Here is a 13,702-nt window from a genome sequence, read left to right as displayed (position 1 = left end):
GGGCAGGGGGAGGGGCCACCTCGGGGGGCCAGCCATACCTGCTCTCCCCCCATGTTGACCAGCAGCTCTGTGCCATTGGGGCTGAAGGCGACATAGGTGGCGACCAGCACCCTCAGACGGTTGTTGTAGTCAGGCAGCTTCACTGGCAGGGGACCTGCAGCGAGCAGAGTTACCCAGGTGGGAGGCTTCCAGTCCCTCCAAAAAGGGGCAAGGAGTTGTGAGAAGTCAGCCTTACCAGTGACCAATCATCTTCCTCAGAAAAGCAGCTCTAAGAGTTGAGCCCTTACTGTATGAACTGGGCCAACGTTAAACACTGTCTCACTGAGTCATCATAATCCCATTTTACAGAAGAGAAACTAAGATTCCTCCAGAGTAAGAAATTTGCCAAAGGTCACGTAAGAGCTGGTGGGTGGTAACCAGGATTAAACCCGGGTCTGTCTGACTCTCAGCACTGCTTCCCTGCACTGCTCTGGAGACAATCAGCACCCCGCCAAGAGTTTAGGGCCAGAGTTGGGGTGAGCCCTACCTGCTACGTAATACTGGGCTGCGCCATCCGGGAGGGGCTTCTGCCGGTCACAGAAGGTGTGCACGCCTGCTGAAGGGCTCTGCTTCATGCTTTTTCTGGTGGCAAGGCAAACGAAATAGGTTATAATACCGATCAGGACTCCTGGCTGGACCACACTTCCTCGGGAAAAAGCCATTTGTGTCAGGAAGAGGTACCTTTCTTCCTTACCTGAGCACCCCCAAAAGTCAACCAACTAGAGAGCTGTGGGCACATCCATCACAGTGGCCCTGCCTACCCCTCTTTGGTTCATGGCCTCCCTGTTACTCCCATTTTATAGATGAGGAAGCTAAAGCTCGTGGCCTACTCTAAGTCATGTAGTGTGTGAAGAGCAACAACAATCGCCCAAATCCACAAACGAAAGCAACGCAGGCCAGAAGTCCACACACCTGTCCCAGGAGTCCACTGAAAACCAGACTGGCGGGCCGCGCAGGTCTGGGACTTCTGTGGAGGTTCTGAGTATACTTTTTTTTTTTTAAAAGAATAAAGTAAAATTGTATGTACAAATAAAGGCGTTTACACGTGTAAGATGGTAACTACGTACACTACGTGTGTACAGAAGACATTACACACAGGGATTTCTTTCAGGTAATGGAGTAAAAGTAATTTCTTTAATACACGTCTCATAAAAACAAACACGGATTGAATTATTTAAAAAAAAATCACAGAATGAAAAAAAAAACCACCTCAAAGAGAAGAGGGCCTGGCAACGAGGCTCAGGGTATCAGGCTCCCAGGGACTTGTCGTGTGCTCCTACCTGTGGTTGTGGATCATGCGGATGTCATAGAGCCTCACAAAGGGCCCGCTGGCCCCCACGGCCAGGCAGTTGTTGTCCTGGGGGTTGACAGTCAGGCACTTGGCCTCCACCAGCTGGCCACAGTACTCTGTCAGGTCGATCAGCACCTCCGAGTGTTTGCTGTTCTCCCGAAGGTCATACTGGCTGTGGGAGAGGACACGGCGGGTTGGGGGTTGCGTCCATGGGCACAGGGCAGGGGAGAAGCCGAGCCCTGGAGCGCAAGCGAACTGGGAGGGGTTCTGGATCTGTGTGTAAGTAAGAACGTCAAAAACCACTCCCATATCTTGAGTGCCCTGTGTGCCAAGCACCTGTAGCAGGCTTCTCATACATTGTTTTTATTCTAACAGAACTCCCTAAGGCAGATACTTACTGAACCCTTTTATTCTTTTAACAGATATCAATATTATTGCCACTAAGTACCATTATTACTGAGTATTAACAGTTCATGAGACATTGCTTGGTGTCCAGTATTGTTCCCAAGTGTTACACAGGTATTATCTAATTAAATTCTCACACTATCCCTAGGTACCACTAGAAGTTCAAAGAAGTTCAATAACTTGCCTGGATGACACCACAGTTAAGTGCAGTGCTGGGAAGACTGTTTTAACCACTCTGCTCTGCTCCTTGATTCTAATTCTTAATTCTATTCTTAACCTAGTTTATTGTAGAAACAAAAGAAGTACAGAGGTGACAGAAGGAGAATCTGGAGATCATCTACGAGCTTCCCAGAAACGCCTACTCCCAGAACAAGCCCAAGTCCCATCCAGATGGTAAAGGGAAAGTGAAAGCCGCTCAGTTGTGTCCAACTCTGTGTGACTCCAAGGACTGTAGCCTACCAGGCTCCTCTGTCCATGGAATTCTCCAGGCCAGAATACTGGGGTGGGGAGCCGTTCCCTTCTCCAGGGGATCTTCCTAAAGCAGGGATCGAACCCGGGTCTCCTGCATTGCAGACAGATTCTTCACCATCTGAACCAATGGTAAAGGTGAGGCCAAAACGCCCACCCAGCACAAGCACACTTCTACCGGGACCTGTTTTGCTTCTAGGACGCAGGCACATCCAGAAAACGGCAGGGGCATCACCCCTGCGCTTACCCACCTCCACCTAAACATCTGCCATAATCTCTTTGTCGTTCGCTTATCTTTCTCAGCCATCCTCACCAGACTGCTCTTCCTGAAATGCTGGTTTTGTTACAGATGAGGAAACTGAGGTCTGAGGGTGAAGTGACTTGCCTGGACACGAGTGACAGAGGTAGGACTTGACTTGGTCCGAGTCCTTGTTCCTCCATGACTCAGATACCCCTCATCCTCTGTGAAAAGGGAGAGGGCACCAAGTCCCGTGGGACCTCAGGGAGGCAGTTAAAGCAGATTGTGGGGATAGGGGGAAAGTTCTCAGGGTATATTTGAAGACAGGAGTTAGAGAAAGGCAATGAGGCCATGTTAAGAAAAAGGGAAGCAGAGGCAGAGGTGTGATGATGCAGGTCAGCGGAAAGGGGGAGAGGCCACTTAACCATTTCTGGCTGCGATCCCCCTCCCAAGAATATGCCCACTGGCCGACTGTTCAAGGCAAACGGATCATGTGCCTCTGTGTGGGGGCACTGTGCTGGGCTCTAGGGACACAACCAAGGGCAGGACAGGCGAAAGTGTTGACAGTTTACTACTCAGTGAGGGGCACAGACAAAAGGGTGAGCCAGCAAATAATAACTCCAGGTGGTGATCAGAGCTATAGAGGATACAGTGAGAGCACAGAGACAAAACACAGTGGTGGAAGGCCTGTGGCAGAGGGTGGCCAGGGAAGGTGCTTCCCAGGAGGTGACTCTTTGGCAGTCTCCTTAGGGTGAGAAGAGCTGAGAGAGAGCTGGGGCTGAGAAAACTAGGCAGAGGAGGCAGCAGGGGCAAAAGCCTGAGGAAGCAGACTGTGTGTGCAAGGCGGTGAGAAAGCCAGTGGGCTTGTGTAGCTCAGGAGAGGGCAAGAAGTGAGGAAAGTGAAGAATAGAATCAGCAAGTGTTCCCACTGTATCTGTTCCCTGATAACTGTGCTGGGCAGGCCAATGAGGCTGGACCTCCGTTGGAGGGAAGGAGCCAGGTCTGTGGAAGGAAGCAGGAGGGCAGATGGGAGGGGGGAACCCACATGCAGCGGGAGCAGGGGGGGCCCAGCCCCTGTGCCCAGCCTTAGGGCCTCACCGGATAAGCCCATCCTCAGCAGCGCTCCAGAACGTGTTGGGCCACATGGGTGCCGTGGCGATGCGTTTCACCCGGTTTGTGTGGTCTCCAAACATGTGGATCGTCTCCTTCACTGTCAGGTCGTGGACGTGCACCTTGGAGTCAGCTGCCCCTGTGATCAAGATGCGGTCCCCAGCGTGAGGCAGGAACTGCTTGGGAGAGATTGAAGAAGAGGTTGGCAGGTGGTAGGGGTGGGCCCCGGAAGGAGACTAGCCTGCATCTTAGCATCTTTCCCCCCTCTCCACAGCAGATAAGAAAAGGAGCCCATCCAGGCCAATCAACCAAGAGAACTTTGGATCTTGAGCATCAGCCTGTAGGCCTATCAGTCAAAATCAGGGTGTACACCTTTATTTTCCAGAGTGGTCCTGACCCACGCCAAGCTGGACTATCTAAGGAACTCTCTTCTTCTGATTCTTCCCCAGGCCAAGAGCTGAATGGATGATAATCACAGTTGTTACCATTTATTAAGCATTTACCATGTGCTAGACATTGAGTACGTGATTTATCTTATTAATATAATATAAAAATCTCATTAAAATTGAGGTTTGGCACTAGCATTCAGCAGGACTGGGTTCAAATTCAAGTCTGTCTGACTCCTAGATGCTTCATGATGACTATTTAATAACCTGGGGGTTAAGTAATAAATTAGTCTTAAAACACAAGTCCCTCAGTGTTTTAAGAGAGTGAGTGTTTTAAATTGGTTCAAATATTTCTGGAGAACAATCTGGCAACAGGTAACATATAAAAACTATTTCTATCTTTTGACCCAAAGCTACCACTTCTGGGAAGTAATTCTAAAAGAAAAACGGGACCCGTGCAAAGATGCTCCAAGTAGCACTCCTTATAAGGGCAGTGCTGGAAATGGCTCAGAAGTCAGACCTTGGGGAAGGGCTGAGCATCAGAAGGCTCAGCTCTATGTGGCCATCATTCAGAAGGACAACCATCATTCCAATGAAGCTGAGAACAGAACGGTCCAGATCACATATGGCAAGGACAAAACAGCCACAAACATAATTTTGATTAATACTAAAATTTTGTCTAAAAATACTAAAGTCCCACCTGGCTTGAGCTAAAAATTCACTCTTTCCACATCCACTTCTCTAACAGCTCACTAGCATAAGGGCTAGATGAAAGATGGAATTTGATCATTTTTAGGGACAACTAGGGATCTTTAATCCTGTCTGGAAACAACATATACCCCACTCCCAACAGAAACAAGAGCCCTTGGGAAGAGCTTGTGGCTGCTGCCCTACTCGTCCTACATTATAGATGCCACTAGGGGGAGCTCATGGGTTAAATACATCCGTGGTTTATCACCAGAAGGGAGAGAACCCCTTTTATAATAGAAGAGGAGGCTGAGGGTCTTGCCCAAGGTCTTAGTATTAGGGAATATCAAGGCCACTGTCCAATTCCGGTCTCTGAACTCGGCATTTTGTGTTCTATGATGCCAAAATGATGGCTTAGGTCCCTTCTCCTGATCTGACCCCACAGATTTAAACTAGGCCTAACACTTTTCAGGGGACGAAAGCAGTTTCTGGTCATCGTGCAGGAGGTGAATCAGCATTTTCCTGCCATTAAAAATCACAGAATTAATCTAGGCTTGGTCCTTGGAACAGTAGATGAGAGTCAGAGCTGGGAAAGAAGTTCTGATTAAGGAAATGAGTTGGTTTTGAGCTCTTGAATCTGTCTTCCTCTTCAGGCTTCTTGTAATTGGTCTTGATATTAATCAGGAAAAGATTTCTTGGATGAGTGAGGCTTTCCAAAGGACAGCCTCACTCTCACATACACCATTATAGAATTTCAGGGCTGGAAACATCCTTAAAGGTCATTTCCTTTAAGTTCCCCGTGAGGAATACCTCAGTGCTGGGACACTGATTACATCCTCAGAAGGCCCATTTTGCCTTTTTCAAATACCTCTAAGCATCAGACAGTTCTTTCCTTCATCAGGCCTCCATCTGCTTCTGAAAACTCATAGTCACTAATTCGAGGTCTGTTCTCTGGGACCAAAAGGGACAAGCCTCACGTTACTTCCACATAACAGGCCTCCCGAGGTCTGAAGGGGCCGCACCAGTGGCTCAGACAGTAACGAATCTGCCCGCAAGGTGGAAGACCTGGGTTTGATCCCTAGGTCGGGAAGATCCCCTGGAGATAGGAATGGCTACCCATTCCAGTATCCTTGTTTGGAGAATCCCATGGACAGAAGGGGCTGGTGGACTATACTGTTCACGGGGTTGCAAAGAGTTGGACACTTTCACTTTCAGAGGTCTGAAGGCATTTGTAAGTCCCCTCCCTCCCCTCTCCTCAACCCCCCTCCACCAACAGACAGCAGATTCATTTCCTACAATCACCTGGGCCAGGTGCTTTTTTTAATCAACAATCTCCTTAAACTGTAACATCAACCCTGTGGATTGCTACTTCCCTTTTTAGTTTATTTATTCATGAATCTGAGGGATTGTCCTTAGCTACTTCCTTTTTATAGATGGGTAAACAGGCTCAGAGAGGTCAGGTGATTTGCCCAGCTCACACAGCTTCCAAGAGGCAGATGAGGGAGTCAAATATGGGTCTGCCTGCTATGCTATCAAAGTTCGTACTCAGAACCATACCTTATATCATCACCACTCACATGCGTATACATTCATTTGGAGCTGACCTCTTGGCTCTGAGAGAGGAATTAGCGCATGGAAAAGAGACAGAGAGTTTAAGAAATCACCAGCAGATGCTCAGATCACAAAGAGGTCTGTGACCCCCAGGGTAGGTGGGAGACACACACGCAAACACGACCACACCCGGAGCCCAGTCACACCGTCCGTCTGCTCCGCGGCTCGTCCTGCTCACCTTGACAGAAAAGATGTTTGCAGTGTGTCCTGTGTGCATGGAAAGCAGCTTCTTGTGGTGCAGCGGGTCCCACACAATCGTGTGCTGGTCGTCAGAACCAGAGGCCAGCAAGCTGTAAGCGGAGAGAGGAACAGTTGTGACCTCTCCTCTCCTCAAGTTCCTCTAGCCCATGTTTTCCAGGTGAAAGGACTTAGGCCACACACAACTTTAAGAACAACAGTACGTGTCACAGACTATAAGGTTATCTTGTAAACAGTGACTGAGTCTCATATTTTGTTCTGAGGATTTCTCATTGTTCCTTAAATGCATTAGCTTATCAAAAAAACAGAGTTTGGAAGGTCATCCAACCTTCCATCTATCTGGGATTCATTATTTAACTGTGTGCTGCTGATGAATGAAACTTAAGGACACAGCAGAGAGCAGAGGACCCAACTCCTCTTCTGGGTCCACTCTTTTCCTTCGATCTACAAAGAGGAAGGAAAATCCCCTCCTCCCAACCTCCCCACACCCTCCTCCAGCACCCATAGGTGCCGATTTCATACTTACTCTCCTTTCTCGTTCCACTCCAGGCAGTTGACACATCCTGAGTGACCCTGGGGGACAAGAAGAGAGCCAGTTAGAAGTTCTCCTGGAGAACTCAATGTTAAGAAGTAGAAGTGAACAGATAAAATAGCCTTTCCATCATCAGGGTTTTCTAGGTGTGAGTGAGTGACCAGGACTGAATCAAACCACCACGCAGTTCACAATATATAATACACTTTCATATGCATAATTCCACTTGATACTGAACCCCTCTGAGCCACAAAGGGAAGATTTTATTGACTTTATTTTGCAGAAAAGTAAACCGAAATTCAGGTAACAGTGGAAATGTATCCAAACAAATTTCTGCTCCTACCACCAGAGGGGTATCTATTAACAGTCGCTTCAAGGGACAGCCCCTCAGCCACAGAAAATCTGGACAGAGGAGCCCAACTGACCGAAACGCAGCTAGTTGCCAGAAGCCTGATCTTTCACTCATAGGGCACGTGTTTACCCAGCACGCACTGCATGCCAGGTACTGTTCAGATTCTGGGGGCATAACAAAGTCCCTGGTCTCCTGGAGCTTACTTCAGGTACGTGTAAAGTGAGGTAAATCAAGCACAGGGATGTGAACTGAGAGACATGGAGAAGTGAGGCACTTACTGACGAATGCTGAAGTTGAAAGCATGCACAGAGAGAAGTCATGGCAAAGCCAGAATTACGAGGAAACAGAAACCATGAAAAGCAGAAGGTATGCAGTGGCAGAAACAAGTCTTACACTGGAGAAGAGGAGAACAAGCCACTTCCATTCCTACATTCTGTTCTTTCTTTCCCTCATTCCTAATGGAATCTTGATTTTCATTTCATTATCTGTCCAGCCCAAAATAAGACCATGTATTTCAGGAAGTGTAAGTTCATTGTCCTTTCCACAATGGTGGGTTCAGGAACTTAGATATAAGCCAAATTGGACATGGCATTCACCCAGACATAGGGACCAGCTCAGAAATGAGCCTGTAACCCCAACTGGATGCAAGGGGGCCAGGAGGTGAGAGCGTGTAGAAAAGAAGTTTTCTCATTTTCAGAAAAGAACCTACAAAAGGGACACCTTTCTTCCTGTGGATGCTGGGTGTCCTGATGTGACTCCTAGAACTGTGACCACGAGGGTAGCCAGCCTGACAGTGAAATAAACATGGAGAGAAAAGCCCAGCCAAAGGAATCACAGAAAGATGGAGCCAGAATGACCAGAGTAACCCACCCTGATGCCTACCCGACTCCTGGGCTCCAGTCAGGAGCCAGTCTGCTCGTTGCTTTAAGGTCACTTGAGCTGGGCTGTTACTTGTGGCTCAGAGCATCCTGATCAACTCACTCTTCAGGTCTCAGTTCGTGGGCACTTCCCTCAAGCAGCTGTTCCCATCCCGTAAACCTGGGAAGGAGGCACACCCTTCCTGTGGGCTCCTATTGTCACGCTGTATCACGGCTCTGTGTTGACACGGCTGTCTGTTCCACCACACTGAGTGGGGAAGGCAGCCCCTGTGACCACGCTCACTGTATCCCCGAGGCCAGGAACAGTGCCTGGCACGTATCTGCTGCACAGTAAACAAGTGGGTCCGGTGGGCCTCGTGGGAAGACTTGAGAGAATGAACAAACCCCTGACTCTCTCGTCAGCAGAGGCTTTTCCTCTGCTTTTTCCTTCCCTCTCACCCATTGTCCTATAAAAATGCTCATGTGGGTTGAACCTCATGTCTTCATAGGTTCTGCACTTCAATACATTATTGACACATTCACTCTGTTTAACTTGCCAGACCACTGGCTCACCTGCGGCCTCTCACTTTCCCATGGCACTGGGTTGAAATCCATACACGATTCTGGTCACTCTTCCTGAATCAGATTCATTTCTTTCCTCACCCCTCTCATTTTCCCTCCAAGCTTTAAATTACTTGCGCCCAGGGGTCACATCTTTAGCGTGCAATTTCCCGGAGTGCTGAGGGCTTTTAATGTTCATCACTTACCAAGGGCTTACAAAGAGCTAGGTGTAGTACCGTGCACCCGTGGTGGGCAGAATAACGGCCCCCTTACAAATGTCCATGTCCTGGTCTTCTGGAACCCATGAACACATTATGGTAGATGGCAAAGGGACTCTGCAGATGTGACTTAAGGCTAAAATCCTTGAGGTAGGGAGATTATCTTTATCCAGGGGAGCCCAATACAATCACAGGAGTCCTTAAAATCAGAGAACCTTTCCTGGCTGCAGAGAGTAGAGAGATGTAAGTGTGAAATGGACTTGACCGACGACTGCTAGTTCTGAAGATGGAAGGTTTCTTCTAGCCAAGAAATGCTAGAAACTGGAAAGTGCAAGAAAACGGATTCTGTTCTCCAGCCTCCAGAAGGAACAAAGCCCTGTCAAGACATTAGGCCTGTGAGAGCCAGGTCAGACTTTCGACCTACAGAACTAGAAGATGATCCATTTGTGCTGTTTTAAGCCACTAAGTTTATGGTGATTTGTTACGGCAGCCACAGGAATTTTACAGCATTCCACATCCATTATCTTGTTTAAGAAACAGGTATCATTACTTATTTCATGGATAAGAAAAACTTCCCTGGAGGTCCAGTGGTTAAGATTCTGTACTTCCAACACAGGGGGTATGGGTTTGATCCCTGTTCAGGGAACTAAGAATCTGCACGCTGAGCAGTGTGACCGAAAAAAATCAAAACAAAAAGAAACAACTCCCCCCCACCAAAAAAAAAACCCCAAGAAAACCCAATACTCAGAGAGCTTAGGTAAACTGCTGCGATTCTGTAATTTATATGTATTTATTGTATGTCAGGAAGATATAGTCTTGATATAGTCTGTCTGGCACAGAAGTCCTAAAAACCCTTGGAATTTTCTAAGTAATAAAAGTAATAAAGATGTCGTGATATCCATAACAAACCTCTTTCAACTAACACCTGAGTTTATGTTGATGATGAGATTTTTGGGAAGCACCTAAGGGTGCAGGCTGGTTACCAAGAGAACCAAACATATGATTGGAGGGTTGGAACTTTCATTCCAACCTGACCGCCAGGGAGGGGAGAGGGGCTGGCGGCTGAACTGATCACCAATGGACGATGATTTAATCAACCAGCCAAGGTAATGGGATACACAAAAGGACAGGGTTCAGAGAGCTTCTGTGTTGGTACACATGGAGATTTGGGGAGAGTGGCATGCTAGGAGAGGACATGGAAGCTATGCAGCCCATCCCACGTACCTTGCCCTCTTTTATCTGGTTGTTTTCTAAATTATATTGTTTTATAATAAACCAGTAATCTAGTAAGTAAAATGTTTCTCTGAGTTCTGTGAGTCACTTTAGCAAATTAATTGAAACCAAGGAAAAGGGGTTTGGAACTTCTGAAATGTTAGTCGCTCAGTCGTGTCTGACTCTTTGTGACCCTGTGGACTGCCAGGTTCCTCGGTCCACGGAATTCTCTAGGCAAGAATACTGGAGTGGATTGCCATTTCCTTCTCCAAGGGATCTTCCTGACTTAGGGATCGAACCCAGGCCTCCTGCACTGCAGTCAGACTCGTTATTGTCTGAGCCACCAGGGAAGCCCCTTGGAACTTCTAATCTACAATTAGTCGAAAGCACAGGTGACAGCCTGGATTTGCAACTGCTGTCTGAAGTAGCTGCTGGGGCTGAAGGGCAGCAGGGTTGTTCACAGGACTAAGCTTTTGACTTCCTTGGTGGTCTAGTGGTTAAGGACTGAGCTCTTAACCCGAGGGATTTGACACTATCTCCAGGTAGACAGTATCAGAATTGAGTTAAATTGTAGGGAACCAGCTGGTATTGGAGAGTTGCTTGGTGGTATAAACCAAACCAACACATACCCACACGTTGGACATGGCTAATGTAGCACAGCTCGAAGTGGTATCAGGAAGCACTTTTTTTTTTTTTTTAATCAGGAAGCATCTTAACTCAAGGGCTCGGGCTCTTAAGCACTGTCTGAAAAGTGCATGAATGCTTCCAGAATTATTATATTTGTCCTCAAATCAGTAGTGCATCCAAAGTACAGAAGACAGGCCACAGAAGACAAACATGTTACTTATGACTCATTTTTACACAGTAAAAAACAGCTCAGAGACAGGTAAGTTGGAGAAAGTGTAGAGAGAAAGTCCAAATCAGATTCTACAAAAATACAAAGTAACTATTGACAAAAGGCATTAATAAAGGGCTCTATAAGTTAGACTATGTGTTTGGGAAGCTAATTTATATAAGGCATGGGGTGTTTAAGAGGATTTGTTTTGGCCTTGATAAATAAGCCTGGCTTAGATGAGGTACATGATCTAGAATTAAGTTGAAGAATACAACGGAAGAAAATATGCCTATGGCATATCAGAATTAAACAGTGGGTAAAAAAGAAGGGAGAAAACCTCAAACTTTAAAGAAAGAGAGGAGTGGTTGTTTACAGATGGCTCCGAGAGAGGAACAGACCTCTGTGTGGCTGGCTCCCTGGAACCCTGGACACGTACCTGCTTATGGTGAGCCTTGCATACCAGGAATAAGGAAGAAACAAACTGCCCAGAACGAACCTGCAACAGAAGTCCTAGATCTCACTCAGGTTCCAAATTCCAACCTCTTACTTCCTGCTTAACTTGATTAAAGATTGCTTATAATGACTATTTATTATAAATTCCTATAATTGCTAGGCAGCATAGTATACAGGAGGAAAAGGAGGCAAGGAGAAGCATTTTATCACTGACGCTGCTTCGACCTGCAGGTGCATAATGATGGTAAAAAGCAGACCGACACTTAGGTGGCTTTCTTTTTTTTTTTTTTTGGTGGTTTTCTTACTGCTTTTAAATTCTTTGCGGACCACACACCCCCTTACAAGCCTGCACTACTGCCCCCAGCTTGGTATGCTGCTGCTGGGTAGAATACTAGATAGTAATATACATGACCTTATTGTCATTCCCTTTTAACAGGTAAGACTAAGTCTCAGAGATATTAAATAAGTCACTCAGACTGTAAACACCAGAGCCCAGATAGGAACCCAGGCCCATATGACTCCAAATATTTCTCTGTGCTGGATTACCTCAAATGCCACCCTTATTCCCACCCGTATTAAAAAGAGATCTCACTGCTACTATCACCTTAGAAAACTGTCAGTTTGATATAAAGTCAAATTCACCTCTACTGTATGACCCAGCAATTCCATTCCTTAGGTATTTACTCAAGGGAAATGAAGACATTTGTCCACCTAAAGACTGGTATAAGAATATCCTTCAGTTCAGTTCAGTTCAGTCCAGTCGCCCAGTCGTGTCCAACTCTTTGCAACCCCATGGACTGCAGCACACCAGGCCTCCCTGTCCATCACCAACTCCCGGAGTTCACTCAAACTCACGCCCATCGAGTCAGTGATGTCATCCAGCTATCTCATCCTCTGTCATCCCCTTCTCCACCTGCCCCCTAGATGCTTTAATTTTCAAAGTCCCACACGAGAAATAACCCAAATGATCATCAACAGAAGAGATACACAAAATGTAGTGTATTCAAACAGTGTAATCCTACTCAGAAATAAAAAGAAACTACCATAGATACATGAAACCACGTGGATGAAACTCAAAACACATGATGCTAAGCAAAAGAAGCCAAACAGAAAAACACGCATACTGTATAATTCCAGTTTCAGAAAGTGTATGAACAGGCAAAACTAACCTATGGGGAGAAATAGAAAACAAACAAACTAATCTACGGAGACAGAAGCCAAAAAGTGGTTGCTCTGAGAGAGGAGTGTTGACTGGAAAGGGCACCATGGGAACTTCTAAGGTGATGGAAGTATTTTCTGTCTTGTCATGAGTAGTAGTTACTTGTCAAAATTCATCCAACCTGAGACCCATGTACTTTATTTTTATGCAAATCATACTTCAATAAAGAGAGGGAAGAAAAAAGGTAATCACAATAATAGTGATAGTAGTAGCTAATATATAGTAAGTGCTATCTCACCATCCTCTAGGGACAACATTATGCCCTTCACTTAATGCTGAGTTAAACTCTACAACTGCCTCATGATGGAAATACCACTACTATTCTCATTTTTTTTAATGAGAAAAAGGTTAATATCCATATTGCATAAACAGTATAGTAAGAATGTGAATCCTTGTCTGACAGACTCCACTGCTTGGCTCTTAACCATGGTGTCATACTGCCTTTTTAAATTCTGGGGTATCTCCCTCAAAACTGAAATGTCTGCTATGTGCCTGTAAGTGCTAAGCTTTCATGTGTACGAATTCATTTAAACTTCACAATACATGTTGTTTATTAGCCTTAATGTATTAAGATTACACAGTCACAATATAACAGAATGTAATGAGTCCTGAAGGCAAATAAAACGCAGTTATCCAAACACATGAAAAGATGCTCAACATCACTCATTATCAGAGAAATGCAAATCAAAACCACTATGAGGTACCATTTCACGCCAGTCAGAATGGCTGCGATCCAAAAGTCTACAAATAATAAATGCTGGAGAGGGTGTGGAGAAAAGGGAACCCTCTTACACTGTTGGTGGGAATGCAAACTAGTACAGCCACTATGGAGAACAGTGTGGAGATTCCTTAAAAAACTGGAAATAGCACTGCCTTATGATCCAGCAATCCCACTGCTGGGCATACACACTGAGGAAACCAGAATTCAAAGAGACACATGTACCCCAATGTTCATCGCAGCACTGTTTATAATAGCCAGGACATGGAAGCAACCTAGATGTCCATCAGCAGATGAATGGATAAGAAAGCT

At 46.1% G+C, this 13,702-nt stretch overlaps 1 protein-coding gene across 2 annotated transcripts in view; it reads right to left on the bottom strand.

Moving 5' to 3' along the window:
- WDTC1 (WD and tetratricopeptide repeats 1) overlaps positions 1–13,702 on the bottom strand; it is a 65,581-nt gene that overhangs the window by 10,303 nt on the left and 41,576 nt on the right. For both annotated transcript variants that reach the window (XM_010830122.1, XM_010830121.1), the window contains exons 4-9: positions 6,960–7,006; positions 6,414–6,525; positions 3,540–3,727; positions 1,320–1,502; positions 527–621; positions 39–154 (exon numbers count right to left, since the gene is read on the bottom strand). In XM_010830122.1, coding sequence (XP_010828424.1) covers positions 39–154; positions 527–621; positions 1,320–1,502; positions 3,540–3,727; positions 6,414–6,525; positions 6,960–7,006 — 741 coding nt within the window. The remainder of the gene's footprint in view (positions 1–38; positions 155–526; positions 622–1,319; positions 1,503–3,539; positions 3,728–6,413; positions 6,526–6,959; positions 7,007–13,702) is intronic.

The sequence above is a fragment of the Bison bison genome, unplaced genomic scaffold (genome assembly GCF_000754665.1).
Source record: "Bison bison bison isolate TAMUID 2011002044 unplaced genomic scaffold, Bison_UMD1.0 scf7180017864516, whole genome shotgun sequence".
Taxonomy (NCBI): Eukaryota; Metazoa; Chordata; class Mammalia; order Artiodactyla; family Bovidae; genus Bison; species Bison bison.
The sequence above is the reverse complement of the archived record's forward strand: the minus strand, read 5'-3'. Positions and strand labels throughout refer to the sequence as shown.